The 1,008-nt window shown below is 39.3% G+C and overlaps 1 protein-coding gene across 1 annotated transcript in view; it reads right to left on the bottom strand.

Moving 5' to 3' along the window:
- Window positions 1-1,008, bottom strand: part of EMH_0008280 (CTP synthase, putative) — a gene marked incomplete at both ends in the record, with an annotated part of 8,353 nt that overhangs the window by 6,993 nt on the left and 352 nt on the right. The window contains one exon of the mRNA XM_013498299.1: window positions 107-627. Coding sequence (XP_013353753.1) covers window positions 107-627 — 521 coding nt within the window. The remainder of the gene's footprint in view (window positions 1-106; window positions 628-1,008) is intronic.

The following is a 1,008-nucleotide window of genomic DNA, read 5'->3' on the forward strand; positions in this document are numbered from 1 at the left end:
GTGTTAATATAAATACCTTAACACCGTGTTGCGTGGGTTTAGTTTTTTGTTCTCCAAGAAAGGGGACAAAAGAAAGATGAGCGAGAAGGAGACTGTCTCTTCCTACTTTTTTATAAAGTTGTTGTATAGCTTCTAGATATACTGCGCTCTCTATGTCTCCTACTGTCCCCCCAACCTCTATCAAACACACCTCCGGCCTCTCCCCCTCCTCCTCCTTCTCCTCCCCCTGCTGCTGCTGCTGCTCCTCCCCCTCCTCCCCCTGCTGCTGCTGCTGCTGCTGCTGCTGCTGCTGCTGCTGTAGGTGTTTGTGGGCGACAGAGATGATCCATTGTTGTATATGTGTGGTGATGTGGGGAACCATCTGTACTGTCTCTCCCAGGTACTGTCCCTGTCTCTCTTTTTTAATAACATCTAAATATATTTTTCCGCTTGTTATATTATGCTCGCCAGACAAACAAACCCCCAAGAAACGCTCATAGTTACCGAGATCTAGGTCTCCTTCGGCCCCGTCCCCCAATACAAAACACTCACCATGCTCGTAAGGAGACATAGTCCCCGCATCTACATTTAAATAAGGATCTATCTTTATTGCGGAGACACGTACACCCAAAGAACGCAGCACAACGCCTGTAGCAGCAACACAAATATAGGTTTTTTTTAGGGGTTTTTTTACGCGTTTGGTTGTTTATTTGTGGGTGTGTATGCGGGTATGGATAGGTTGGTTTTTATGTTGTTTTGTATGTGTGTCGGTGTGTATATTTATATATTTATTTATGTTTATATTTATATATTTATTTATGTTTATATTTATATATTTATATATTTATATATGTATATATGTATATATGTATATGTGTATATGTATATGTAGAGAGAGAAAGGTGTTTGTGGTGGTGTGTTTATGCTGATGTTTTTGTCTCTTCTTTGTCTCCTTTCTCTTTTATTGGGTAAACTGTATTGTATGCTGTCTTTTTTTTTTTTTTTTTTTTTTTTTTTTTTTTTTTTTTT

The sequence above is a fragment of the Eimeria mitis genome, genomic scaffold (assembly GCF_000499745.2).
Source record: "Eimeria mitis Houghton genomic scaffold, Emh_scaff332, whole genome shotgun sequence".
Classification (NCBI taxonomy): domain Eukaryota; phylum Apicomplexa; class Conoidasida; order Eucoccidiorida; family Eimeriidae; genus Eimeria; species Eimeria mitis.